This window comes from Lathamus discolor, chromosome 2, assembly GCF_037157495.1.
Source record: "Lathamus discolor isolate bLatDis1 chromosome 2, bLatDis1.hap1, whole genome shotgun sequence".
Classification (NCBI taxonomy): domain Eukaryota; kingdom Metazoa; phylum Chordata; class Aves; order Psittaciformes; family Psittacidae; genus Lathamus; species Lathamus discolor.
The window spans coordinates 85,550,092-85,576,073 of NC_088885.1; the positions used below are offsets into that span (position 1 = coordinate 85,550,092).

At 41.9% G+C, this 25,982-nt stretch overlaps 1 protein-coding gene across 12 annotated transcripts in view; it reads left to right on the plus strand.

The window, feature by feature from the left end:
- CTNND2 (catenin delta 2) overlaps window positions 1-25,982 on the plus strand; it is a 655,387-nt gene that overhangs the window by 370,385 nt on the left and 259,020 nt on the right. For 11 of the 12 annotated variants that reach the window (XR_010610081.1, XM_065667606.1, XM_065667609.1 and 8 more), the window contains 2 exons: window positions 430-602; window positions 9,914-10,481. Coding sequence is in view for 11 of the 12 variants with exons in the window: in XM_065667606.1 (XP_065523678.1) it covers window positions 430-602; window positions 9,914-10,481 (741 nt within the window). In the remaining variant the exon portion in view is untranslated. The remainder of the gene's footprint in view (window positions 1-429; window positions 603-9,913; window positions 10,482-25,982) is intronic. The other variant, XM_065667617.1, reaches the window with a different exon arrangement.

Consider the following 25,982-nt stretch of genomic DNA (forward strand, 5'->3'; position numbering starts at 1 on the left):
AATGGCAGTAATGAATAGATCTGTGCTGAGAGCCCAGGCAGGGACAAGTTAGAATTTCCCATGCAGAACAACTGGATACAATTAAGTGAAATAAACAAAACTTATCCTTAGGGGGAAAAAAAACACCTCATTGGCTATTCTGAGCTGCAAAGCAAGACTGTATCAAATAGTATGGTTGGGTTTGTTCAGGCTTAAAATTTCTTCACCAGTTGAAACCGTGTTTTTTGCAAAGAAATGTGATCTGTAGCTTGAACACAATAATAGTGACGACTGAGTGATAAACAATTTGATGTATGTAATTTTTATTACCAAAAAGCGAAACTGAAAAGCTGAAACCACATATATCTGGTAATTTTGAGGCTCACTTGACAGAGCATGCAGGTATGCTCTTTCACTGAGACTGACTGCTCTTAAATCCTGTCCCCACAGGGCCCAGCCTCCTCTCCCAGAGTGCGCTCCAGCTCAATTCCAAACCTGAAGGATCCTTCCAGTACTCAGCCAGCTACCACAGCAACCAGACCCTCGCCCTGGGCGAAACAGCGGCTGCCCAGCTCCCGGCCCGTGGCAGTCAGGCCAGAGGTGCCATCCAGAGCTACAGCCAGGTACGTGTCCTAAGCAGCCTGGGTCTCTTGCACCTGAAATTGTGTAGGATATCTTCAAGGAAACAGAGCTCGTTGGTGCCCACCAGTATATGAATGTCTGCCTTTACTTTCTGTCTTGTTCAGTGCATCTGCAGCAGAATGAATATCACCTTGATTTTCATAACTCTAAAATGGGTTGACTTGCATAGTAATAAAATAATCGTGATTGAAAAGGAGATTTACATGGCAGTTCCTTGCCTGCATATACATGTTGGTGATAGCATGTTTAGGCACTTAAGTTTGAAAATTTCTGTGACTGCTGATTAGGAGCCCTAATTAAGGTCTAGGACCTCCCTGCATCGGTATGAGGATATTACTGAAAGCGGTAAGTGCCAGCAAACAAAAACAAAGCCAGGCTGAGATGAAATGCAAAACCTTCTTGGGATACCGTGCATCACCTGGTGCCATGGCCTAATCCCAAGTCTGAGAATCAATTTTTGCCTTTTTTCCTCTCATATTTTAAGACAAGCAACTTTTCAAGACAGCCGCCTGTATGTTTCAAACATCTTGAAATATTGTTTCAGGTACTACAAAAAATTTATAAAGCTGGTTTCCTGTCTAAAGGATCCCTCCCGGATCTGACACGCAACCCTCTCACCCTTCTCTGCTTTTTCACTGTTACATCAGAGTTTCTCACTGGGAACTTAAACTTCAGTTTAGACAAAAATTTGTGAAAGTGTACTTACATATGCAAAGTCTGACTTATTTTCAAGTTGGGTTATTTTCTCTATTTAGATGTAACCACCCCAGCAAAGCAGACACTGCTCAGTGTGACACAGGGACACTTTATAACTAAGGATTCTGTAGAAGTGAGTAGCATCTGAATTTTGAAACGTTAAATTGCTAAGAGAATTCAAGTATTATATAGTCATTTCACAGTTTGCAGGATACCAAGAGACATACAATATTCTATTCTCAATTTGCTCAGAAAAGCTCCCTGTCCTCTTAAGATTGAAAAATGAAATAAAGCACAGTTAAATTTAATTTCAAATTGGGTAGGTACTTTTTTCCTTCTATAAAGCCAACCATATGCTGGGCTGCATCTAAAGGAGCATGACCAACAGGTCGAAGGAGGTGATTCTGCCCCTGTATTTCACTCTCATGAGACCCCACCTGTAGTACTGCAGTCAGCTCTGGGGGCCCCAACAAAAGAAGGACATTGGCGTGTTGGAGCAAGTCCAGAGGAAGACCATGAAGATGGGGGACAGCTGGACCTGATGATCTTGAAGGTCTTTTCCAACCTGGTTGATTCCGTGACCCCATGAGCAGAGAGCCAGAGCACCTCTCCTGTGAAGACAGGCTGAGAGAGTTGGGCTTGTTCAGCCTGAAGAGAATGGTCCAGGGAGACCTTATAGCAGCCTTCCAGTACCTAAAGGGGGTCTACAAGAAAACTGGAGAGGGACTTTTCAGAAGGGCATGTAGTGATAGGACAAGGGGAATGGCTTTAAACTTTTAAAAGAAGGTAGATTTAGATTAGATACAAAGAAGGAATTCTTCACTCTATGAGGGTGGTGAGACACTGGCACAGGTTGCCCAGAGAAGCTGTGGCTGCCCCTTCCCTGGCAGTCTTCAGGGCCAGGTTGGACAGGCTTTTGGGCAATCTGGTCTAGTGGAAAGTGTCCCTGACCAGGCAGGGGGGTTGGAACTCGGTGATCTTAAAGGTCCCTTCCAACCCAAACCATTCTGTGATTGTATAGTAAAGGGTTCAAGGTGAGCCTGCTCAGTGGTAAAGCCTCAGGGTTTTTCTGTTTACCAAAGAGGACCTCCCTGATATTCTTTGGGATTGGAGCCAGTAGGAGAGCAGGATTCCAGCTAGAAAGAAAAAGGAGACTCTAATATCCAGTTCTAGCCCGGGCAGATGTCATCACAAGTTGTGCTTGGTGAAAAGCATCATACCTTAGGGGTTAGCCGGAAAGAGTATGATTCATTCTTCAAGGAGGCTACAAAAAGTAAGATGATGGAAAAGGAACAGTTATGAGAACAGAGCAACAGAAACAAAAACAAAGGAGAAATGAGAGGGGAAGGAAAAAGAATTTTATTTTATTATTATTATTATTTATTTTTGGAAAGGCAGGAAGGAAGGAATTTCTCTCAGGTGTGAGATTGTCTGGCAGTTAGAAGTAACGATATTCTTAATGTAAGTTTATCCTACTGATAGAAAAGGATGAGTTTATGAAGGGGAAAATTAATTATCTAGATCTCTTTCATTGAAATCACAGGGAACAGCCATTGCTTACAGCTGAAAACCTCTCATGAACCATCTACTTTGCAGAAAAATGGTTACCTTCAGAAAAGTAACTAGTAAGTTTTCTTGGTATGAGTAGGCAGGAAATAAGTTTTCTTCCTCTGTTCCTCCAGATTGTATGGTAGATGTTACTGCAGGAAAGTAACTCAGCATAATTTTTCATACCATCATCCTGCAAAGGGTGCTTGACAACCTGGGTCAATCAAAATATATATTGGAAATATCAATTGAGAGCCATATAAACTATGAATTAATAGATAAAAAGCATATAAAGGTAGTTTCAAAAGAGGTAAACAAGAAGAGTAAAAAGTCAAAAGTTAGAAAGTTCTGAATATGACCATTGCTGATTCCATAATTAAGAAGAAAAAGTGTCAATACTTGGAATCGTTTTGCTATCCCTATTATAATTAAAATAAGCCTCAGGAGTCAAAACTGCTCAGATTGTGATAATTTCCTTTGGTATTTGTGTGCAAGGAATATAGCTATCTCTGAACATGAATGATAGCCCAAATTCATAGGGAAAAAATGTAAATAGTCCCAAGGCCAGCTGTGACAGCAAGAACAATTTCTGAAAATGCAATTGTATAGAAAAGAGAAACTAATTAGTCTTGGGACTTCCTGCATAGTGCTGCGAAGTGCAATCTAATGTTTTTGTCAATTTGGAGGACTTCATTATAGATCACAGAGTTTTTCTACTGCTTTGAGTACTTTAGAACATGGAACTTTTATCTTCTAAATGCTACTGGAATAGGATCTTTTAGCAACAACTTCTTCTCTGGCAGAGAATTACTCTGTTTCCCACTTAAACCAGCTCTTCAAACTTAGTGTCTATATCCTGATGCATCCCGTATCAATCGATTAAGGTTATTTGTGAAGAATCAGTGGTACTACAAAATGTATCAGATTTTGCAGATGAATTGCTCAAATGTGACTCTTCTGTTTGAATAATGCCATTTGTGAGCAATTGATGGTTTGAGACTACTGTCATCTGGAGAATGGTCAGCTTATGTTATAGATATCGTAGGAATATAAAGCACAGCATGCACTCCAGATAGTGTTTTTCCACATGCTTTACCATGTATTTGCAAGGGGAGAGGAAAGGAAGTGAAACTAGTTTACGTTTCTGGATGATAGCTTTTTTAGCCTGTGGTGATGCTGCAGTCTTTTCAGAGGCTGGGGCAGTAACAGAGGTAGATCCTTACTGCATATTATCCTATTCCTGAAGCTTCTGGACTGATCAAGCTGAAACAGAATTTGAAAACCCTTAAAAATAAAAAGTAGATAGAAAGCAAAGGTAATAATGATAATAAAATAAAAGTCTTCAAAAGTCACGTAATGGTTAATTTTCTAACTTGTCTCCTTTTTCCCACAAACAAGTCATAAGTTTGTCACTCACCAGACTGCCACACCTTCCTCTAGCCCTATTTAGAATATTATCAAATGAGTGCAAGTACGTGTTCAGTTGTCAAGCAAAAACTCTATTCTGGCCTTTTTCAGTTAGACTCTTGGCTCTTCCCACCATCAGCCATCTGTGCCACAGGGTGATAGGCTGCTTGATAATCTACCCAGACAAAATCTAAAATGAGGACTTCGCTTCTGGTAGGATGTGGCAGATTATGATGTGTTTGAAACTGGATTCCAAATAGGAACATGAGAATTCTTCTGTCATGAAAGGAAGCAGATGAAATCTTAAGACAAATTACTCTTACTACGACACTCACAGAGAACAGTTCACTAGTATGGCTTATGGTAGTGAAGAACTGATCAGCATAATGCTGGTTTGATACTATAATAGGTAATTAATGATTGCAGCTTTCATTGCTGCTTTAAAACCAGAGACTGACCATCTCTCGACACTCTGAAAGGATCTCACATGATTCTGTTTGTGGCTGTAAGGCTACAATGGTATTACGTACCTTTATCTATACGTACGAGATTAGGATCAGGTAGGCTGACGAATTTTCCTCATAGTGTTGGGGCGTATTTTGCAAAGACAGCATAGCCATGACCTTTGTGCTAAAATCAGGAAAAACAGATGGAATAGGCCACATTGGAGGGACCCAGAGGTATAGTCTGGCATCTATTTTCATATAAGTGTATTTGAACATAGGTAGCATCTTCCTAGTTAAGTCAGGAACTTTTAAATGACAGCAAAGCAGTCCTGCAGAAAAAAAGACAGGTGCTACCAAGGACTGAAGTCTGTCTCCCCAGGACTAGAGAATGCTAAGCATTTTCATACCTTCATCTGCCCTTTGCAGAAGAGTGTTGATATAGGCATTGGACAAGAGCAGAGTGGTGCTTTCAGTGAAGCCATATGGAAGATTCTTGGGGCTGACAGAAGAAAATAAGCACTCAATAGACTGGCAAGTCCTGCAGTCACTGAAAACAGCACAGAGCATGACGGAGATTGTGCAATAGAGCTGGACCCTTCAAAGAGCACCTGTGACTCAAAAACTCTATTAAGGATGACCAAGTTTGCTGCCAAATCCAACAAGACCCACCAATATTCAAGAAGCCAAAGCAGCCTGGAGGGTTGTCTTCCACACAACTTGAGTGTCCATTGGAAAATCCTCCCTCAAATCAAGAGAATGGGTCTTCTCATTGGCCATAATATACTGCATATGACTATGTTCATATTGAACAGATATGACCTTGTTTGGGAATTTAAGGACCAAACGATCCTGAAAGTTCAGAAAAGCAAAACAAGCTGCAAGTTGGTGCTGGCATTTAATGCTAACTAAAAATGCTTGTGAATACAAGTTCATCCAGACATAAGATGGACATACAGACTTCTTCAAATGTAACACAACTTTCCAGTTTCTTCTGCTAGAGAAGTATGCAGGACATTGAGCACAAATTGTAATTTCTTTAGGGTAACCGGTATCATGATTCAAACCCCCCAGCATTTTACTGGAAATTATATCATTATCTCATTCCCAAGAAATTACTCTGAAGCCATTTCTGTTCTTAGTTCTGTTGCTAAGACTCAGGGTTGCGTTACCAGAAGCTCTTAACACCTTAATTGAATTATGAAGCATAGATGCACAAAACCTACCAGGTTGTGTGTTCCTAAGAAGGAAGAGTCTGAAGGGACTTTAGATGATGTAGCAAATAGATCTGCTGCACTAACATATTCATAATGGTCATCTCGTTGTTGACCAAGACTTCTGTTACTTAGGTTTTGCTGGTCTTACAAACCATTTTCCCTCTGGGAGCAATCTCCAAGAATCAACATGCCGATGTGTCAGTAATTAGCAGCTGACTCCAAAGTTTTGCTGAAGCCGTCAAGCCATCTAGGATTTTATAACGCCTTACCCATGCAAAATTTACATCAGAATAAATAATTCAGCACAGTTCTTTGCCCCGCTCAATTCCGTGTCATAAAACAGAAATCTCGTTTGCGGTCATTCCATTTATTTTTTGTTAAAATTCTGATTTAAGTTTTTAAGTGGAATTGTAAAAAAAAAAAAAAAAAGAAAAGAAAAACTATCCTGAAATGTTGTGCATTACATGAATGAATTAAGGTAGGCAAACAGCTGTTAGACTGTTCTCTAGTCTACTATAACCTAACTGGACACCCTCAGTAATATTCTATAGGTCTCATTTTGTCCGTATCTGCAGAGGATGATCTTTCTCATCAGATTAAATGGGAAAGAAGGTATTTGCACAGGTGTATTGAAGTTCTTACGGCTTTTTTCACACATTTCTGCTGCTAAAAATAATATATCAGAATCCATCTTTTAGCTCCAAATAAGCAAATCAAGCTTCTTCTCTTTTGGATATCAGCAAAATTATACCTCTGAGTCTTGGAATAGGTACTTACAGGGCTGTAATAAGAAAGTCCTTGATCTTTTTTCACATCTATGAAATAGGTTGATGTGGGAGGATGTAACAACTAGAAAGCATATCTGATCTCAGTTTATTAGTTTAAACACAGTTTCATTATCAGGTGAACAACAATAATGGAAAAATAAAGGAAAAATACCATTGTATTTCATTCTTCCACATGAAGTATAATGTCACACTGCAGGATGAACAGTGGCATGTCTGCATGGTTGCCTTAAGCGACAGGGAGAAACTGAACCACATTTTGTCTCTGAAGACATGAGTGAAGAATGCATCTGTGCACTTGGCCCTTTAAAAAAAACAGAAGAACCTCGCAGTAAATTTAAGACAGGTCTGAGATTAGTCACATCCTAGAAAATACTGTGCGCTAATGTTTTCACTGCAATCTGTTCATCCAAAAGTTCTCTCCTTCACACAGAGAAAATGCTTTGCTTTTTAGGAAGTGCTATACACTGTGTTTTTAATTAAGCATTTAATACTCGTGTCTCACCACTAGACCTTCTTCCCTGTAACAGCCAATCGTGAAAAGGGATTTTTTTTTTAATTGGTACTTGCAGACAGCCTGCAGCTTTATAGATTCATTAGGAACATGGGATAATATTGGTTTACCTGAAATTAATTACTCTGAATCCTTGACACATCAAGCAGTGTAGAAGTAAATTAGAAATTTTGTCTGCATGATGACAGCTCTTGCCTAAAATCGTTATCATCAGTGACAAACTAAGTTACCAGTACATTAGCAGTGTGTTGCAGAAGACACTGGTAACATTTCAGAAGACTGTATTTTGGAACAGTGTTGAATACTACAAAATACAAAATTTAACAGTCCAAAAAGTAAAATGTATTAATAGATATCAATTGATAATGTAACTGGTTCAAACAACCTTTCATCACTTGCAAAACTTGCTCTGTCCATGTTGTCTTCAATCTTGCCAGCCTGATTTTGTTTTGTGAAAGTTGTTACCATACAGTTTAAACCTGGAAAATGAAAACTCTGCTCCTGTCAAATACATTACTGGACAGTCAGTTGCAGATTAGCCCTTCTTTCCAGTTTAAAGCAGAGACGGTAAGTAGCTCAGCATGAAAGTAGCTTTTAAAATTGATGTTTCCCAGAGTTTGCCTCCCTGGTTTTTGTAAGAAGTCTTTCAAGTGAGAATCTCGAGCTTGTTGGCCATTTATGACAACTTTAAAGCTCTTACTTGATGCTGTGGTGTTTGTAACTCATGGCCGCAATCAAAACAGTCCAGCTCAACAGCACGCAGGCCACTTGCATTTGTGATCGCCTTGCCCACCCAAGACTTACCGTACAGAGCGGCTGTAGGGAACAGCTTACATTTACCTAAAAGGCCATTGTTCTGAAAGCAATGAGGTTTAGGTCTGGCCATGCTCCCTTGAGACACCTCAATGCTGCAAGTGCTGGGCGCTGCCATGCTAACAACTGGGAGCAAAGCACCAGGAGAAGCTCCACCTCTGAAGCCATGCTTTTTCTGCAGGTCTAGAACAACATGTTTTCTTTACTCAGATGCCAGGTATTTAGGATGAGGGGTTGGGCTCCAAAAGTACAAAAAAGAAAAGGACAGAAACATTTCCAGTAGTCACACATAGGAAGAACATATTTCTGGCCTTTTGAACCTTATTTACTCTTTGTTCTGATTGGCCGTTTATCTTGGCCTCAGTTCCTGACCAAATCCCTTACTTGGTATCCTAGTAAAAATAAGTTCCATGCCCAGAACACAGTGCTTTTGTTTACTGTTTACTTGTTTGTTGTTCTGTTTGTTTTTTTTTTCCTATAGGATGCTACTAGAAAAGCCGTTGCTATTTAAATGTGAAACAACGCTGCTGTTGTTGTATCACACCTCTTTGAACTGAATCACAAAATTCATTATTCAGATTTTAAAGGATTTTCTCGCTAAGGAAATCGGTAGCCGGGAGGTGTGTGTGTTTGCGTGAGGTATTGGTCAGGCTGACCCAAACTGCACTGTCTGCTCCCAGGATCTGGGAGTGCTTTCAGAGATTTCAAGTAAATCCCTTGCATAGCCAGGAAAAAAACAGTATCTGAAACGAGAGTGCATCTTCTAACAGCGCTGAGCTGCCGCTCACTGCGAGGTGCACTTATTAGAGGATTTTAATGTTTCCAGATTCACAGAAGATCTCTTGAGCCCAAGATCCCCGGTAAGAAAAGGGAGAGCCTCCTGTGTGTAAGGGCGAGCCCCGTCCTTCGCTGCTCCAGAAGCGGCCCAGGAACGCAGCTGAAATGTCTCATGGGCAGCATCTGCCAAGGATTTTCGCTCTGCACTCCCCAGCCCCCTCCCCGTTACTGGGCTTACGGTGAATTTTGCGAAGCCCTGCCCCGCGCTGCCGGTCCCGAGGCCAGCGGGGCAGAGCGCTCCTGCCGTCCCGGGGCAGGTTCCCCGCTGGATGCGGCCCGCGAGGGGCCGTGCCCAGCCCTGCCCTGCCCTGCCCTGGGTGCTCCTCCCGTGCTCTCCTTCGGGCCGCGCAAATGAACGCTGTTCCCCCGCGCCTCCAGGGGGGTGCGAGGCCGAGGCGAGCTTGCCGGCGCTGCCACGGCGTGCAGGCGGCTGGGGTGAAGCGGTCGCGCACTGTCGCGCCGCCGGCAGCGGCGACACCGAGGGCGCCGACTGTGTCCGCCTGGGTTCGGCGCGGTGTCCTCCTCGCACGGACAGCGATGGCTTTCTGTGAGGAAAATCACCCCATCTAAGCCCTTTCCGTGGCTGCAGCCGCCCTCTGCCAGTGTATGCAGAATACAAGTTGGGGGCATTTGTCTGTCTGTGTAAGCTGCAGCTCACCCACGCCTGGTGTAGGGATAGATAGGTGTGCGGTGCGTTTCAGAGCACGAGTCCCCCGGAGCCGTGTGCCCGACAACCCGGTGCCGATTTCAGCCGCGACGAAGAGTTTTCACCCCGCTCCGCCCGAGCGGGCGGCCGGTTTTAACCCAAAGCCTGGAAACGCTTTAGCAGAGTAACGACTCCCTCAATCCCGAGGGCGCCGGGCGCCGGCCCGGTCTGTACTTCACAGAAGCGGCTGCGCTCGGCTGGGGGCACTCCTCCGGTGAGCGAGCCCCTCGCCCCGCCCCGGGCAGGGAGGGCCGGTGGAGCCGGGCCCGCTGCCGCATGTCCCCCGCCCCGTCCCCTGCTGACGCCTCTGCCTTTCCTTCCCGCAGCAGGGCCCGGGGGGCCGCGGCGCCCACCCGGGCGGCCCGGAGCCGCCGCCGCCGCCCGCCGCCCCGCAGCCGCGGGAGCCCTTCGCGCCCAGCCACGGCAGCGCCTTCCACCTGCCCGAGCCCCAGCACGCCGCCGCGCTCTACTACGCCAGCTCCACGCTGCCGGCGCAGCGGGTGAGCTCCCCGCTGCCCGCCCAGCCCGGCGGCTCCCCCACCAAGCTGCCGCGGGCCGGCTCCGCCGCCGAGGGCGCCGCCTACGCCGCCGCGCAGCGCCTCTCCTCCCCGAAGCAGTCCCCCAGCCGCCTGGCCAAGTCCTACAGCACCAGCTCGCCCATCAACATCGTCGTCTCCTCGGCGGGACTGTCGCCGTCCCCCATCCGAGTGACCTCCCCGCCCACCGTCCAGTCTAACATTTCCTCCTCTCCTATCCACCAGTTAAGCTCCACCATCGGCACTTACGCCACCCTGTCGCCTACCAAGCGGCTGGTTCACGCTGCCGATCAGTACAGCAAGCACTCCCAGGAGCTGTACGCCACCGCCACCCTGCAGAGACCCGGCTCCCTCGCAGGTAAATCGCGGCCGGCAGCGCTTCGGGGGAGAAAAAGTGGGATGCACGGTGCCGCCGTGCCCGCGGATGGTGGGGAAGCGGGGCGGGGATCGGCGGCCCCGGTGTGTCCCGGGGCTGCCGGCCGAGGAGGGAACGGAGCGGGGTGGGTCTGGCAGAAGAGCCGTTTGGGGAGCTGAGGGTTTCATTCCGGCAGCGGTGAGTGGGGAGATGCAGGCTGCCTGCCGCCTGCTTCAACAAACTACCTCGCTTCTCCTGGCGCAACCCGGTGTCGGGCAAGGGTGGCGGTGTCGGGAGGGTGCGGGGCGGGCAGCGCTGGGCGCTGAGCTCCTTCCTCTTGCCCACGGATCGGGTGGGGAGTGTGTTACTATGGTGAATCCCTTCTCTGCCGCGGTTAGAAACTGTGGGCCTTTGCAGAGAATTCGTTCTTCCCCGGGTTTACAGGCAGTTCTAGGGTATTTGACAAGTTTGGGGTTACTCAGCAGGAACTCCCGGTATACCAAGTTGTGCCGGGTAATAGGTAGCGGTTATTTGGCTCCGAGTGCTCTTTAGGGAATAGGCTGCATTTAATATCTCTGTAACAGCAGACTTTGAACAGATCCTAGAAGTGAGATACTGGTGCGCTGTTCCTAAACCATCTCTGCTAAACTGAGCATCCTTCAGGGGTGGGTTTTTGTGTTCTCAAAATTCCCAGTTTCATTGCTATAGTAACAGCTGCTATGCTCATATGTTCTCTTGTGTGACATAAATAGAATTGAAGATAAATAGGATACATAAAGAGGTTTGGCTGTGTATACCAGGCAGGTACACAAGTTTCTTACTGGAAACCTTTTCTCATCCCCCTTTCTCCTCTCACCCATCTCTTCTCCCCTCCTCCAGCAGTTGTTGGCATTCTGTATAAATAGTTCCAGTGTGTTTAAACGTACAGATTAAATGAAGTGGTAATAAAATAGAGTATTAACGTATCTCCTTATAGGAACTATTTGATGGGGGTTTTCCTGTTTAAAGGGTGGGGATTTAAAAACTTTTTTTGTTGCTGTTTACATAACACTGTTTTTGAAGTTCAGAATTTGAAGAGAGAATATAGCTAAATGATGCCAAAATCTAGATCTCAGGACACATCAATCTTGTTGTCAGATATTCAGTCTTAAATTACAGAGTGGTTTGTTTAGCAGTTATATTAGTATAACTTCTCCCCTCTGTAGTCCAACACACTGTTGGCCACAGGTATTAAATATGCCTTTGTAAAGTGGAAACATAGAGTTGCCAGCAACTTAGTATTGCAGGGAATTTTGCAACTTCATCCTAAGAGTTGTTTGAGCCTAAATAGGCATAGAGTGAACTGTCAGCATCAATGGAACAGAGTATAATTTAATTTAGAACTTACACCTGTGGGTATGAGCTACCAGCATTTCCCTGATTTTCTTTGCCTGTGTTCTAGAGTAGAAGTCTCTGCTTTGGGAAGTTTCTAATGGGCACGGTCCCTATTTTTCTTCATGTACTTTTAGCATTGGAATTTGTATTGTACCGGGTTTTGCTTTTTGAAGAAGGCATCTTCTGTATCCTTGCAGCATAAAACCTGTGATGGTATCTTAGTCAAAATTTGCTCTATAGGGCGTAAGGCCCACAGTAATGATTCTTAAGTGCTGCAGTGTTTGTCCTAGGCTCAACTCAAGTTGCAGTGCTGATTTGGACTTCTTTGGGCTTTTTGGATAATAGTGCTTGGACAGTCATTCCTAATGGGGTTTTCTACTTTGATTTGAATACATGTTAAGAAACTAGCATTAATTTTCTTGGATTGCTTTTAAATAAAAGCTTTTGATGACATTTCTTCTGCATCTTGCATAACATAGGTACTTCCTTCCCTGCCTCTTTTTAGGACCCACTGCAAGGAGTCACTTGTCATTGATTTATGACTCGGATGAGAGAAAAACTTACAGATACATGCATTTAAGAAATGGCTGGTGTATTTTTGTGTGAATTTTAGAATGGGAGGGGGATAGTGATTGATCATTTGAACTTGCCATTCAGTTTGTAAAAATTGGCAAAGCAACACTAACTTTTCCAAGTGTTGTGCAGAACAGAACAAACATAATGAGCTTCTGAGTTACTGTGTCTCATAGGGATTTGCTTTTAAGATACGTGATAAAAATCTCAGTGTCTTATTTTATTACAAATGGAAATCCCTGTAACATGAACAAGTATTAGGTGATAGATTTAATTTTATTTTTAAAATGCCATCTCTGCATGTCTAAGTGAAGCAACAGTATGTTAGTAGTGGTTTCTTTACACAGTGGCGACATGCCTTTCAAGTGGTCCTTGAAAGGAGCTCCATCACATGGCCCATTCTTTTGCAAAAGTTTCCTATTGTGTGCTTCCACCTGTTCTTTTCCATTGCCCTTCTGTGACATGTTCCTCATAGCCTCCCTGCCATCCCAGACTTACACATTTGCTAGCAGTGTTAAGTGCCTGACTAATCTTCCAGAGTTTCACTGGATTCACTGAAGTCAGTGGACTACACAAAGCTTTAAAATTAACATATGCCTCAGAGTTAGCCAGGATCAGATGTTAGGGATACTACTAGAGCAATATTTTCTTTTTTTTTTTTTTTTTCTATAGGCATTTTTTATTAGAACAGGTTTAGTATTTGAGCTGTCACTATATTATACTATCATAGGAGTTTTCCAGTCATTGTGTTAGTAATCAAAGCTATTGAAAAGGAGAGCAAGCAGTTGTACATTGAAAAGCTAATGTTCAATAAATGAGATTTTTGCTTCTTGTTCACGACATCCAAAGATGGGTTGGTTGGGTTTTTTTCTTCAAGCAAGGAGGAGGAGGAGTGGAGGATAGTTGTCACATTGCACTGATTGATGGTTTGCCTACTGTGATTAATGTGAACTTGCATTGGTATGTATGTGTCATCATTGGGATGATGTTACTGAAAGTAATCTTTTCTTATCTCTGGGAAGAAAAAAATAATTATTTGGAATAATTACCGGGGATACAAATAATGCATTTGTCTTTAATTTTTGAGCATGATATTAGAAATTTGTACTGGAGCTGTCAGGTTCATAAATACTGCTAGGTCTCAATGTGCTAGACAAACTGAACAGTATCAGTACCAGGTTTAGATGTTTAAAAAAGACCTTCAGATATGATCAATTTTATGAAAGATTGTAATTGACTAAATGTATGATACAAACATTGATTGCCCAAAAATGAATCTGTATAAGACTTAATTGAAGAGATGGCACTATTTATTTAAATTTCCTACAAAGTCAATTGTAAAATAACTCGGAATTACAAAAATGGCAGTTCTTGGACTGCATCTTGAATGTAAAATAAGATGTGCAGCAGCATGCAGTGACTCAGTTTTAACCGAGTAGCCTTAGAAGTGTCTTCAGAAATGTGTTTTAGTCTAGTTATACTTAAACTGTCCCCATTGCCAAATGTGTGTGGGTATGGGTATGTGTGCACTTGTGTATATAGTGGTTCTTGTGAGTGTACATTTGCTGTGTTTATTCTTAGTCCAGCTGCTTCATTGCTGTGATCTGCAATTACAGTTTTGGAAGTAGTTCTCCTATCTGTGCTGCTCCAAAGCACACTTGACTGTCCAAGCAGCAATCTGAATCCAGAAAGCACAGTTTGTAAATAACCTTCTTGTAGCTTCCACACTGGGACCAAGCTGTGGAGTGCTGCTGAGAGTTGGACTTCCCAAAGCAGCCTGTTTTGCCTGGAAGGAGAAGAGTGTATAGGACGGTGAGGAGCACAAACATGGGAAAACCCTTCAAGGACGCAGGTCATCACACAAGTGCCCATCTCTTCACAGTCCTCTGAAACATTTCCTGCTGGGCAGAATCAGATGGTACTAAGGAAGCAGTGGGTATTCTTAGGAGCAAAGAGAGAGAGGAGGCACTGAAAAGCTGTTGAGATAGCCTGTGATTCGGGTTATGTGACAGGGGAGCCACTCCTGCATTTTCATCCAGGCTTAGGGAAGACTAGGGACATGAAAGAAAATTGCAGGTAATTTTATGCAATGCTTTATTAAAACAAAACAAAAAAAAAAAAAAAAAAAAAAAAAACCACAACCAAAAAACAAACAAGCAAAAAAAAAAAAAAAAACAAAGAAATACATTTGAAGGCTGCATCATGCTCCATCAGCTGTACTAAAGGGTTAGGTTTAAGAAATGAGTGTTGGTGCGAATTATTTTGTGTAATGTTAGGTAGAAAAAATATTACGCAGCTATTCTTCATGTAGTGGTGACATGTTCCACCTCAACAAGGGCTGCAGCATCCTTCAAACGGGCCTGGTGCCACTGCTGAAAACTCCAGTGCTCAGCCTTGTGTTTGAGAACAGAATCTTCTTCCAGGTTGCTGTAAAACCAGAAAGAAAGGATTTTGTCCTTTCTGAGGTAGGACTGTTTATAAAAATGTGGCATGGATTAATATACAAAATAGGCTTTCCACGCTTGATCAAACAAACAGTTCTAGGTTTATCAGGGTCTTGACTGGTTCCTTCTGCTCCCTCATCTGTCTTGCCTTGCTCTTCTCTGTCTTTCCTGGGGACCTTCCTTTGCCCTTTCTCCTTCTGTGTGCTTTTTATTGCATGTGGCATTTTGAGCCCTCGTTTCCTGTTGAGATTTATTGCAGGACTGCTATTTGATGGTGAGTGTTGGCATGTTTCAGCATTTTCGTGTGCTGTCATACAGGCGCAGAACAGATCAGCCTGTGCGAGTGTGTATGAGATAAGTGATACACATTACCATTAGCATGGATTTAGATTTCCTTTCAATTGCATGAAAGTATTGGATCATCTGTGTATCACTGGCTCATTGCATCTTTACAAAAAATTACCTGGTAAAGTGTTACAGTTCTCTAGTAAGCCACACTGTACTTTGTGCTGGAATGGCTGTATTACTGCTTGTGAGCATGCATGCATCCGGCCCCTTCTTTCATACCTCAATATGGGGGAGGAGTAACTCTTAGAAGAGTTAGTATTAAAATCAGTGTTAGTGCTGACTTGAGTTAAAATTAGCCTTTTTGAGGGATTTAAAATATGTACAAGTAAATATTCGTTTTACACTAAATCAAACCCAAATTCTCACCAACATCTGCAAATACAGACAAAACTTGACTGCATAACTCATTGGCTTTTGGGCCAGGCATTATAGGTAAGAAAGGTACAAGCAAAGTGTTAACCGATAGTAAAGCCAATCTGCATCACCTCAGATTTAAAAGTTTTCTGTGCCTTAAAATCCCCACCTGAGACACTGGGCTGAGCTAATAGAACAGTCTTAAGTATGATGTGTGATTGCCTTTCTTTGGACAGGTAAGGAAGGAAAATCTTTTGATTTTTTTTTTGCTTTAAGATAAGCTGGAGGACTTGGACTATTGATATGACGGATCATCATGAAAAGGGCACTCAGCTGTTTGCCTTAACTATGTTTCTTGTCTTTTTACAGAATCCTGTATTTCTTCTACAGTGAGAACAAAATTGCTTTATTAATGTGAACCAAAATTGTGTTCTGTAGGGTTTGGGGTTTTTCCCCTAATTTTTGTTTGGTTGGCTTTATTAGCTAGAAAATTCCTTTATCTGCTGTCAGAGCCTTTATGCATGAGAACATTGTTAATTCCATCTTGTTCTGGGACAGACAGTGCACTCAGATTTATTTTATCTTTTTCTTCTTTTACTCTTGTTTGTCTGGAGACCTTTTCTTTCAGACAGGAAACAAAGTATTTTGGGACACCCAGTATTACTTCAGATATTAATTGGAGACTTAAGATTGGGTATCTTTCTAATACCAAATTATTTGTTTCCACATTGTAACCTGGAGGTTAAAAATGCTGATCTTGGTCTTGGAGCTGATACAGGTACAGAGTGTTCAGTGACACTTGATATTCACTTTGCTGCTAGTTCTACCTATTCTTTCAGCTATAATTATGTTATTGTTACAAATGAAACATTTACAACAGTGCTCAATTGCAGCTTGGACAAGATATACAAAATGGACAGTCTACAGAAATAAAGCAAAAGGAATAAGGTGGATGTCTGAAATATCTTCTTACTGCCATGATTTTTTTTCCTGTGTCTTTCAAATCTAGCTTACATGAAATCAGTTTGCTCGTAGGAGAGGAGTGATTGACAGGAGCTAAATACGAAGGCCTCTTGTACCTGGATATATCTTTGAGCTACTGAACTTGAGCATTGACTTCCTGTGTGAGCAAGCACTACAAATATGTCTAAACTTGGGTCCTGTTCTCATGCTGACCATATCCTTTCCCTTTGCTTCCTGGTTTTGATAGGGGAAATTGTTTGATCCTCCCAATGGTCTTTCAGAGGGGTGTGAAATCAAGTAATATTGCGAAGTAACAAGCTTTTAGGGAAAAAAAAAAAAAAAGAGAGGCTGCAGCATTGCTGAAAATATATTGAACTGGTATGAACCTGCAAGTATTTTAACTGAATGACTGTGGTTAACTAAGTGGAAGTGGCTGTTCCTGAGCTTCCAGGCAAATGTAACATCAAGTGCGCTTCTAGTCATGTGCTCCTGCTTGTAACCACATCACCTGGCATGCAGTTTCTGGCCTCTGGTCCTGAACATTAGCAGTGTACATAAGAAAGCCAGGATTCAAATGGAAGCATGCAAGCCACTGGAAGGAATTTCTTAAGCATAGAACAGAGTTTAACAGGTCTGTGCTTACATACCTGCTGAAAAGAAGCACAAGAAGGAACTGAAGTTGGCAAAAAGCTGGCAGAGTCAGTGTCCATAGAAGAAAGATGGTTCATTCAAGGAGCTGGAATTCTTCTGTCAATTTTTCTTGGCTTTCCAATTCATATAGCTGTGTCTTGCATATTTTGGTTTGTATCATTTTTAGTATGCGAGATCACAGGAAGAGGCTGAGGCCTCATGAACTGTGATACATCTAAGCTTTAGGCTCTTGAGGGCTAAGTGCTAAGGGCTGAGTGCTAAGTGAGGTTGAGCCTTGTCTGTGCTTGTCACTACCCCTTTTGCCCTGAGGTCTGAATGCTGTCCTCACATACCTGGTGTCCTCTTCTGTTGCCAGGAGCATGATTCTGGGTCCTCCCAAACACCTTTGGCCTTGAACTCACTTGTTCAGAGCAGGAGGGAGTGCTGTTTTGTGCAATAGGGAGTATTAGGCAAGGGGAAGCCCCTTCAATCAAACTTCTGATACTCAGGGGTTTGTGGCATCAGTGGAAATGCTTCTGCTGTACAGTCTAAATTGGGATGACTGTGTTTGTCTTGCTTGTGCACTGGGCAAAGAAGGCATGTGTGGAAGCTGTAGTTTCCTCAGGGTCTGAAACCCCAATGCAAGGCCTTATCCAATAGCTTGGAAATGTTTGTCACAAAAGTCTCAATAAATAGCGACAGAAATCTTTACTCCTTCATGGTCTTCAGGTATTTAAGAGAAGCAAGAACATTCCCTTCATTTCTACTGTGGTGAAAACTTCATCTGTTACAGTTGCTGAGGCACACAAACTGTTCACAGTAGATGGAGTAGATGAGATCTAGAAAGTCAGCACACAGCTCACGGGTAGCATAAGCATTCAGTTGTTGGGTTATCTAATATATTTCTTGGTTGTTGTGTGTACACACCAGCTTTAAAGGAGTACAGGTGTCTCTGTTTAAAAGTGATTAACTGTGGTAGGAAGAAGATTACAAGTTGGGGAGTTGAGTTGGGCTCCCTTTATGTAAGACCAGAATTTGAGTGCGGAGGTGCCCATGGCTGTGAAGTGCTCACAGGTGAAATATGTTAGCTAGCAGTGGTGGCTCCCAGAAACAACACAGGACCACATTCATTCTGTGAACAATCATGGCAAATAAATGAGGCAATTTTTCTGTAAATGTAGGGTCAAACTTGAAGATCACCCAGGTATGGACCCAAAATGGACACAATACTTCTTGTTTTTATAAAAGTGTTATTACAGAGGGCAGGGAGGTATTGTCTAATAATGAATTCATGGAACTGTATATTATCATAAGTGAGTACAAGCAAAAGTCAGAATTTAATATGCTGAAATGAGAAGGACCAAGTGATGACTAATCTTACAATTATAAGGCATGGCATATGAAGTTGCCACTTGGATCACATAGATTTTTAATAAGTACATCAAGTTGCAACTTGTAGTGTATAAGTGAAGAATAGAGAAGTGCTGTGTTAATTTGAATACCATTGGTTTTAAATCCTAGGCAACTCATTTTTCTGAGGAAATTTTTGCATAGTTTTTCTATTATTACCTCTTCCATCACATATGTCTTCATCTTGCCTTATGGCCCCAACCCTCCCTCTCCAACGCAGGTGTGAGCCATCCTGTTTATCAGATAGCCAGCTGTGCTGATCTCTGGCAGTAAAACCTTTTGATCAGAGGACTAAAGCTCTCCCTGGGTTTACAGAACATTGCCCGTGCGGAAGGCAACGGTGGAAAAGGAGCTGTGGCTCCCTGATACTGGGGTAGATTTCCTGTACCTGGAGGGCAAAAGAACTCCTCTCTATGGGGTCCTTCCCCCACCCACACCCTTCCCTGAGCATCCTGGTTTGGCAGGGATGCAGCCGTGTTTACATTTGCTCACCAAAAGGTGCCATAAGCTCTTCAAAGACTTTGATACGAAGTCCTGGGAGCATGATCCAGGGGGGAGGGTGAGTTGGATTCTTTCAGATATTGGAGGAGTGCGGGAGGGGAAGGTGGGAGGAAATGAGAGGACAGCCGTTTTGTGTTTGGGGTTAATACACATTAAAGAAAGAGAGGACTGGGTAGAAGAAAAATTGCAGACCAGCTATTCATAGTGCTTTGCTGGACATTACAACAGAAACTCATAGAAGGGATAATTGAAGAGGTGAAGGTGGTAAATGATTAACGGGATAATTTGCAACATGAGTTCACCAAAATCAGATTGTACTGGAATAACCTGCTTGCTGATTATACCTGATGTCTTTCTATTCCTATCAGGGCTCTGAGTACACATTTTCTATAGTGCCACTTGGGAAATCTTCAGTTAAACTACAGAAGATGGATATTCTTGCAAGATAGTAGTGGTGCAAGGACCTGAGCAAAGGAGCATTGTCGGTTTGTCATTTTGAAAATGAAATTAATGGAAAGGAAGGATGCTACTAATAGAGTCCCACAAGGAGAACTCTTTCAAGCCACTTGAAAAATCCTTTTTTGTGTTATTATTTTGGCACAAATCCCTGAAATATGCCAAGGAGACTTCTTGATGGTGGAATATTAGAAGGCATTTTCTGAAGAGAGGAGGATAAATCTTGTGTGGAAAGTGTTTTGCAGGTGGGAGAGAAAGAATTGAATTGGAGCTGAGCTAATAACACAGCTAATAGCTAGTTACAAACTAGGGATCTTTGGCTGAAAACAAGAGTAGGAAGAGACCTTGGTGGCCTGCTTGACTGTACTATGTCTCAGCCACCTATATTAGGAGCATAATAGAATATTTCATGGCCTAATCACATAACAGGGAAAATTGGGAGTGCTGTGTATGGTTAGGACTTCATTTGGGGAACTATATACAACTGTAACCCTCTGTGGACAAGGGGACTCTTTCCAGTCGCTTTCTCTTCTGAACTGATGTGACTGGATGACCAAGAAATTAAGAAGCCTGTTGTACACAGAACTGTTAGTGTTTTTCTTACTTAACAGCTTACATAGCAGCTATTACTATACTACGTACTAGTTAATGGAGGTTAAGACTGCTGAAACCTGGTAAGAGTAATTAATTTGGTGAAGGATTTGCTAGCCTTTTTTCAAAGACAAGATCAGTCAAGTCCTTGGCAGCTTTTAGGATAGTAGCACCTGACAAAGGAAGGGAGTAAAGGCAAAAGTGAGTGGCTTGTTTTCACCAGCAGGTTTTGCTCTTAGGGCTTTGACTTGCCAGCCGTGATTTGTTTGGCTGGAATTAATGCTTTTCAGTTTTCCCTCAAAGAATTGAAGCTGTTGAAGATAGAATGATCATTGCACCGTGTCTAGTGTCCCACAAAGCCACAAAGTTTTCAAGGCTTATTTATCATAATTTTGCATTTCTTTCAGTCTGAAGTTGGAGTTCCTGTCTAGGTCACGTCATTCTTGTCTGTATTGCACCTTGAGCTGCTTTTGGCAGGAACTTGAAGCTAATGCTTCATATATGAACATAACTGAGCAGTCTTCTCCGAAGTGATCTTATTTGCGTACTACCCTGCAAGGCAGGTACAAGATCCTATCTTGTGGGTTTGAGAATTCAAGAATTAACTGTTCTAGTAGAGAATCCCTTTTTCTCTGAAGCTTGTCAAGATTGTGATGGATGGCATGTCACTGCTTTTCTCAGTCTGCAGTAGGTCTCAGACTGCTTTTGTGAAATCAGGCAAATGCCTTCAGCCAGCCATTTGACCATGGAAGCATTGGCTTCACAGGTGAGGCAGCCATTTGTCATGTGAATGATGTCGGTTTGCATTTTTGAATGACCAGGAACTAGCTGTGGGACAGTTCAGAATCCCTCAAGTGTTTGTCACCTTTGGAATAACATGCATCTCATCCTTCTGATTGAAAGCCCTTCTTGAAGCTGAACCCTTCCAGTGGTTTATTGCGAACTCCTGTGAACACATTTATGTTTCTTATCTGAGGTCTGCTTTCCTTTTGATGGCAACCTTCTGTCACCATTTGTGTCTCGCAGCATTTGTTACAGCCGTTTGTTTTTAGCATGGACTCTCTGCTCGAGTGACAGGACTGTTTCTTTACAGTCTTTTCCTTACCATGCTTTTCAGGGATAATATGAATTTTTGAGATTAATGGCACATTGCAAAGTCTCTTCTGGTTTTATTTCTTTACTTACTTCTCTCTTTTTATTATTTCCCCCTCCCCCCCCCCCCCCCCCCCTTTAGTAAGTTCCTGGAAAAAGTATGTAGTCCATTCCCTTTTTTGCTTGCTGCTTATTGTGGAAGGATTTACATAAGATATTTTTCTGAGTTTCTGGAAATTGGGTACTAAATGCTTACTATTGTGTGATTGCTAGCATAATGAATTAGAAGAGAAAACTTTATTTTATAGGATACAGTGACTACTCCAGCATAAACTTTGCTTAAGTCCTTAAGCTTCTCATGATCACAGTGTTAACAGTATTCCTTTTCTTTGTCTCTACATTCAGCATGTCTTTTACTTCTTTTATTTAAAGCAAGCCTGTTAGAATCACTGTAGATTATAATGATTTTAATAATAGGAGATTATTTTAAGTGTTTTAGCAAAGGTCTTGGTGTGTATGTAATGTGAACAACCTAAAATGAGCTAGAGTAATGCTATGATAATCTATTAATCTATTAAACGTAATTGTAAAAGTGGATAATTGCTGGTCTAAACTTTGTTACGGGCATAACTAAATTCTTTAGTTAGATTGTATTCAAATTGATTATGTATACCTTTAATAAGTTCCATGTTTTCATTCTGGTATTTTAAATGCAGTGAGTCTCAAATGGATAAGGAAAACTGGTGAATAATGTAGTGTGTTTCAGAATATCCAGAGAGATCCTCCCTTTCTTGATTGTGCCACTGAAGGAAAGGCAATGAACCTCATTTTTTCCCCTGGAACACTGAAGATTTATATGTTGGGTCTTGATGAATTCTGGAAACCAGGGACTGCAAGCAGATGCTCACTGAGGAGGAGAAAGTGTTTAATATTCTACCAAAGATGTCTTTACATAAAAGAACAAATGCTATCTGATGCTTTTCTCCGTTCTCTCAGTAAAATGCAAGTTTGAGTACAAAGTGTTGCAGTCCAAAAGTTCATATTGTTCACACATCTAATAGTGTGCAATGTCATTGTAAAAGGAATTACAGAAAATAAGTTACAGAGTGACTCGTGTGAGCAAACCCCACATGTGGGGTCTTGGGTTTCAGTTGTGTGTATCAAACTGGAGAACAGGTTTGCAAAATATGTGCAATACTCATTATAGATCAGTACTTTTTAAAAAGATACATGCATGGTCAGGATTCATTGGAACTATCTATTTTCATTTTCCTTGTTAGCAGGAAAGCCACTTGCTGGAACTGTGAACTCCCAGGAATGACAGTATGATTAGATCAAAAATTCAAGTTGCCCAGCAAAAACCAGTTGAGAAATACTATAGCTGAACAGACTTGACACTTCATTACCCTTCTCATAGTGCCTGCTTTCCCTTTGGGAGCCACTGTTCCACAAAACATGTTTGTTAAGGAACTTTCTGTGCCAACATTGAGATTTTCACTTCTACGTGGAGTTAAGATCTAGATATTCTTCCTGTTTCCATGTGCAGGGCCGAGTCAATCCAATAAGGCTTTCCCCTTTCCCCTGTGCCAGAGCTGTTGTGAGAACTCATTGCCTTTAAGGTTGACTGAGCTGATGCTTGTTTTGGGGGGCAGTTTTGAGTTGCTGGGGTTTTTAGCTACTGTGCTTTTCCATGGTTTTAAACACGATCTAAAAGTTGAGTTTTCACTGGTGGGCATAAGTGGAATAGTGCCTGATTAATTTTGCTGGTGGCAGCAATGCTTTTTAGCAAATCACTGGTGCTGCTGGAGGTGGTCTCCAGCCCTAGAAAGATCTATGGTGTTTTGGTTGTTTAATATTCACTGCTGCTTAGCAGGCAGAAATTGAGTCCCTAGTTATTCTTTGGTACAGCCTTGTGCCTTGGGGAGGAAGGAAGATCCAGTTTTGGGGAATTAAAGACATACTTGTCTTCCTTTTGATTTGCAATCCTTGTCAGACAAGTGCTGACTAGGGTTTTGCAAAATATCCCATAGTGGTGGGTTTTTGTTTGGTTGGCCTGCATTTCTTTTGGATATTTACTTTTGGTGCATGCCTCTCTGTATCCACTATTATTTTTATTCCTTTACTTGTCCAGTTGACTGTGTTGTCATAGCACCTACTTTAGCACAGAGCCCACAGTGCAGCTCGGGCTTTGACAGGTCAAAATTTGCAATAGTAAACTTTTACGTTTCACCAAGATAAAGATGCTTAGCAAAACTTTAAAGAAGATCTTTGCTGCTACGAAGGCTTGAAATTATATTCAGTTGTCCTGAAGCTGTGGCGAACTATCCAAACAGCGTATGCATGGCTGCTCAGCGTTGTTGCTTAGTAACATCATCCTGCTGCTGAGGCACTCGGCCCGCAGTCGAAGTGGTTAGTGAGCGGGAAAGTTAGAAAGGGCGATTAGTATCGCTGCGTGGCAGTGTCTGTTCCCATTCGTGCATAGCACTTCTTTCCCCTTTCTTTGGGGAAAAATTGGCAGGGCTGTAGAGTAGGGAAGAGGCAAAGCTTAAGAGAAGGGAGGGTAAAGAAGAATAAAAGGGTACCCAATGTGATCATTCAGTTTAATAGTTGAAAAAAGAAATATTTAAAAATTACCTATCACTTCCTGCCTTGCTGATGGCAAGTTGTTGCTGTGTGGCAGCAGTTGGTTTGGAGCAGTTTTTGGTTTTCATTCTTTCTTCACTTACAGTTCCCTAGATCAGAAATGAAATGGGAATTATCTCTCTGAACTTGTCTGTCACTTTTAATCTGCTATTTCTTCCCAGCTATCTTTGCCTCTTACCTGTTTGCTTCCACTAACTTCTCCCACTAACAATTTGGTTTTGATAAAGTGTTTTGAGCAGGTGCATGTTTTTCAACAGGGAGAGGACAGCAGCAAGAAAAAAGAAAATGCTTGTGAGGAAGCATCATACATTTATGGTGCAGAGGGGTTGATCATCTATTTTTCCTAGATTTGTAGGATTAAAATAGCTGATACAATGAAGTCACATTTCATGACTAGAAAGCAAACATAGACAACTTAAGAAAATATTCTAAACTTTTTTAAATACACTTAATCTAATTAATTTCAATATTTGCTTAAAAACTAGTTTAAGTAGGATAAGGATTATCCAGATACTTCTAAAAAGACATAGTAAGCTTTATCAAATGATTTTAAAGTTTGTTTTGGGCCTGTTTATGACACTCAAATAATACAATCCATTTTCCTCTCTATCCTCCTTTTTCTTATTCTCCCTACATTTCTTTCTTTTTAGCACTGATGCGAAAAGTGGAAACCCTAGGTCAGAGGCTGATTTTGCAGTCTCGGTTAAGCAGCCAAAGACAATCCGTTTTGAGGAGACTTTCCTAAGATACTTAATCTGGTTAACGGACAAATTGTGTCTGGGAAATTCCACAGTGTGAGTCATGCTGCTGAACATGACAGTATCCTGACAGTGAAACTGCTAATAGATTTGACAGTGCAATGTTTACCAGAAATACTCCAAGCCATGCATCATACTGCACTTTAAGTCTTTTAAGTAGAAAACCTGAGGAAAAACAGTCTAAGATACTTAGAGGTGTGGCAGCTCTGTTCTTCCAGTTCTGGGAGATGGTATGTTGTAGCATTTAATTGTTTTGCGGTAATCTCCTGCAGCGTGGACTGGGGGTGTCAAAGTAGCACATCCGTGTTTTTTCCAGATGTCCAGAGTTTGATATAAAGGGAAAGGCACCATGTGTAATTAGTCAGTTCAGTAATGGTATTATTTCTGTCTTTATTTGTACAAATAGTTCTGAGCCACAGACAGAATACCGTAGTGAGGATGGAAAGAGTATCAAGACAAAAATGAGTTTAATTCTGAACATCCATTAGTTAATCTTTAATTTCAATATTTGGGGAAAGTAAAACTTCAGGCCCAAATTGATATATTTTGTGTGTGTGTAAAATATAAAGAGGTGAGAAATGTATGTTTGCAAAAAATCTGAACCCAGTTAAAAGGGATTAGCTGCATACTGTCTTCTGGTGAATGCAGATCTTTGATGTGCTTGGGGCGCAAGCTGACACACCCAAGGTGTGCATTAGCTGGTACCGCCATATGGTCTGTCATGTCTTACTGGTTAATTTAACCATCTGTCATGTCTTAACAATTTGCGTTTGCTTTCACTACCTGGGTTAGATACATTTTCTTCTCTTCAGCATTGTACTTTTCATCACATGCTGTTGGAACATTTCCATTATCTGAATTCTTTTATTTATAGTGACATTTGTTGTAGATCGTACAAGTCCTTTTCCAGTGTTGGAGTAGAAGCATGTATTCAGGCAAGCATTTTGGAGACGCTTCTGCATAAATTTCTGGCAGAAAAAAAAAAAAAAAGGTCAATTTTAAAAGTCTAGTTCTGAACGTTTGATTGCTTTCTTCTCTCGTATGTTCACTGCTAATTCTGCACTTTGGTGCACATCAACTTCTTTACCATGTAAACCAGATTACTGTCTGTAAAATAGGTTTCATTATATACGAGTTCACAGTAACAATCCTACTATTCATATCCTGTCCCTCACATGTGGGTTGTTTTTTGTTTTTGGTTTGTTTTTTTTTTTTTTTTTCAGAAATTCAGAATTTCAGAATCACAGAATGGCTATGACAAGATCTGTTGTATTATTTTTTTTTTTTTTTCCTTGTAAGGACAGTAGCATTTCTAGGCAAGCATCTACAAGAAACTCATGTCCAAAAGCGTTTTCAGCCCTGATGTG